The sequence below is a fragment of the Onychostruthus taczanowskii genome, unplaced genomic scaffold (genome assembly GCF_017590055.1).
Source record: "Onychostruthus taczanowskii isolate IOZ18803 unplaced genomic scaffold, ASM1759005v1 scaffold91, whole genome shotgun sequence".
Classification (NCBI taxonomy): domain Eukaryota; kingdom Metazoa; phylum Chordata; class Aves; order Passeriformes; family Passeridae; genus Onychostruthus; species Onychostruthus taczanowskii.
The window spans coordinates 370,884-373,543 of NW_024507105.1; the positions used below are offsets into that span (position 1 = coordinate 370,884).

Consider the following 2,660-nt stretch of genomic DNA (forward strand, 5'->3'; position numbering starts at 1 on the left):
CCCCCCAGCCCCTCCTAACCCCCCTCCCTTTCAGCTGCAGGTGGAGCCCAGCCCCAGCACGCCGGGGCCGGAGTGGGGGCCGGGGGTGCTGGACGAGGGGGGGGATTTCGAGCCCCCCAGCGAGGTCGCCCCCCGGGAGCTGCTGCCCTCCTTCCTGGTGACGCTGCTGGTGCCGCTGGCGGTGGCCGCGCTGCTGTGCCTGCTCCTCGGCCACCTCATGTGCTGCCGCAGGGAGGGAGTGTGAGTCGGGGGGCTGGGGGGGTCCCCTCACCCTGCCAGGCCACGGGGACCCCGGCCCGGGTGTCTCTTCCCCGGTTCTTGTGACCCCGGGACAGCCCGGGGGGTGAGAGCCCTTCTCACCATAAATATCAGGGGTTTTTTCCTTTTTTCTTCTGTTTTGTAGGGAAAAACGGGATTTGCAGACGTCTGAGTGAGTCCTGGTTGAGCTGTGGGGGTGCTGGGAGCTGCTTTGGGGGGCTGCTCTGGGGGCTGCTTTGGGGGGCTGCTCTGGGGGGCTTTTTTGTGGCCAAGCGCGGGGACAGGGCGGGCAGGAAAAGGGGAAGGTGGAGCCCAGCCCCAGCACGCCGGGGCCGGAGTGGGGGCCGGGGGTGCTGGACGAGGGGGGGGATTTCGAGCCCCCCAGCGAGGTCGCCCCCCGGGAGCTGCTGCCCTCCTTCCTGGTGACGCTGCTGGTGCCGCTGGCGGTGGCCGCGCTGCTGTGCCTGCTCCTCGGCCACCTCATGTGCTGCCGCAGGGAGGGAGTGTGAGTCGGGGGGCTGGGGGGGTCCCCTCACCCTGCCAGGCCACGGGAACCCCCGCCCGGGCGTCCCTTCCCCGGTTCTTGTGACCCCGGGACAGCCCGGGGGGGTGAGAGCCCTTCTCACCATAAATATCGGGTTTTTTTTTCCTTTTTTCTTCTGTTTTGTAGGGAAAAACGGGATTTGCAGACGTCTGAGTGAGTCCTGGTTGAGCTGTGGGGGTGCTGGGGGCTGCTCTGGGGGCTGCTTTGGGGGGCTGCTCTGGGGGGCTTTTTTGTGGCCAAGCGTGGGGACAGGGAGGGCAGGAAAAGGGGACAGGAGCAATCGGATCTTTGGGGGTGCCATGGAGCCCTGAAGGTCCCCCCACCCCAAAGGGGCCCCTTCCAGCCCCCTGCACCCCTGGGGTCCCCCAAAACCCTTCTCAGACACGGGGGGTGGGGCACGAGGAGCTGCTTCGCTTCTGTGACACCCTCTGAGGGACCCCGGGCAGGGAGGAGACCCCAAAGATGAGGGGCAGACCCCAGAAACGACACCCAGACCCCAGTGACGGGGTTCAGCCCTCACTTTTGAGGGTGCAGACCCCAATAGGGGCATTCAGACCCCACTGAAGGGGGAGCAGACCCCTTGATGGTGAGCAGACCCCAGTGAGGGGGTGCAGACCCTCATTTTGGGGTGCAGACCCCAATAACAACATTCAGATCCCACTGAAGGGTGAGCACACCCCCGTGATGGGGAGCAGACCCCAGTGACAGGCTGCAGACCCCCAGTTTGGGGGTGCAGACCCCAATAACAGCGTTCAGACCCCACTGAAGGGTGAGCAGACCCCAGTAACAGGGTGCAGACCCCAGTGACGGGGTACAGACAGTCATTTTGGGGTGCAGACCCCAATAACGGCATTCAGACCCCACTGAAGGGTGAGCAGATCCCAGTAACAGGGTGCAGCCCCCAGTGACAGGCTGCAGACCCCAGAGACGGGGTGCAGACCCTCATTTTGGGGGTGCAGACCCCAATAACAGCATTCAGACCGCAGTAACAGGGTGCAGACCCCAGTGACGGGCTGCAGTCCCTCATTTTGGGGGTGCAGACCCCAATAACGGCATTCAGACCCCACTGAAGGGTGAGCAGACCCCAGTGATGGGGAGCAGACCCCAGTGACAGGCTGCAGACCCCAGAGACGGGGTGCAGACCCTCATTTTGGGGGTGCAGACCCCAATAACGGCATTCAGACCCCACTGAAGGGTGAGCAGACCCCAGTGGCGGGGTACAGACCCTCATTTAAACGGGTGAAAATCCCAATTTCGGGGCGCACACCCAAAACCCCGGCTGCTCTGACCCCACCGGCGGCACAGGGACCCCCAAGGAGGGGTTCCTGAGGGGGGCCGGGCTCCATGGCGCTCTGTCCCCGCAGCATCCAGCTGGTCCATCACAGCTCCATCCTGGGGGACACCCGGGAGCTGCGGCTCATGGCCGGCCGGCGGGACGTGCCCCGGCCGCTCTCCACGCTGCCCATGTTCAACGTCCGCACGGGCCAGCGCTCCGACCCCATGGCCAGCGCTCGCCAAGGGGCCCGCGCCCCCCTGCTCCCACCCTGAGGGGACCCCCCGAGCCGCGGGGACAACGCCAGAGCTCGGAACGGCGTGTCCCGGGTGGGTTTTGGGGGGATAAAACCCCCGCAGGGAGGAGGAGGAGGAGGAGGAGGAGGAGGTGCGGGTCCGGCTGGGCTCTGCCCGGAGGATTTGGGGTGTCGCCGTTTTCGGGTGAATTTTGCTGCATAAATTGAGGATTCGATGATGAAATGAGGCTTTTCTGCTTTATTTACCGGGTAGGTTTGGGGGTGCTCAGCCACGACCCCCCCCCAATCAAAACTCACAACCCCCCCCCCCCCCAAAAAAAACTGGGGTT

The 2,660-nt window shown here is 65.0% G+C and overlaps 1 protein-coding gene across 4 annotated transcripts in view; it reads left to right on the top strand.

The window, feature by feature from the left end:
• The window catches only part of SGCA (sarcoglycan alpha), a 5,307-nt gene extending 2,753 nt beyond the window's left edge, over nt 1-2,554 (top strand). For 2 of the 4 annotated variants that reach the window (XM_041426279.1, XM_041426282.1), the window contains 3 exons: nt 35-240; nt 404-430; nt 2,167-2,554. In XM_041426279.1, the coding sequence (XP_041282213.1) occupies nt 35-240; nt 404-430; nt 2,167-2,350 (417 nt within the window). In that variant the 3' untranslated portion in view covers nt 2,351-2,554. Of the gene's footprint in view, nt 1-34; nt 241-403; nt 431-928; nt 956-2,166 lie in introns of all 4 variants that reach the window. The other 2 variants (XM_041426280.1, XM_041426281.1) reach the window with 2 other exon arrangements.
• The last annotated feature ends 106 nt before the right edge of the window (nt 2,555-2,660 follow it).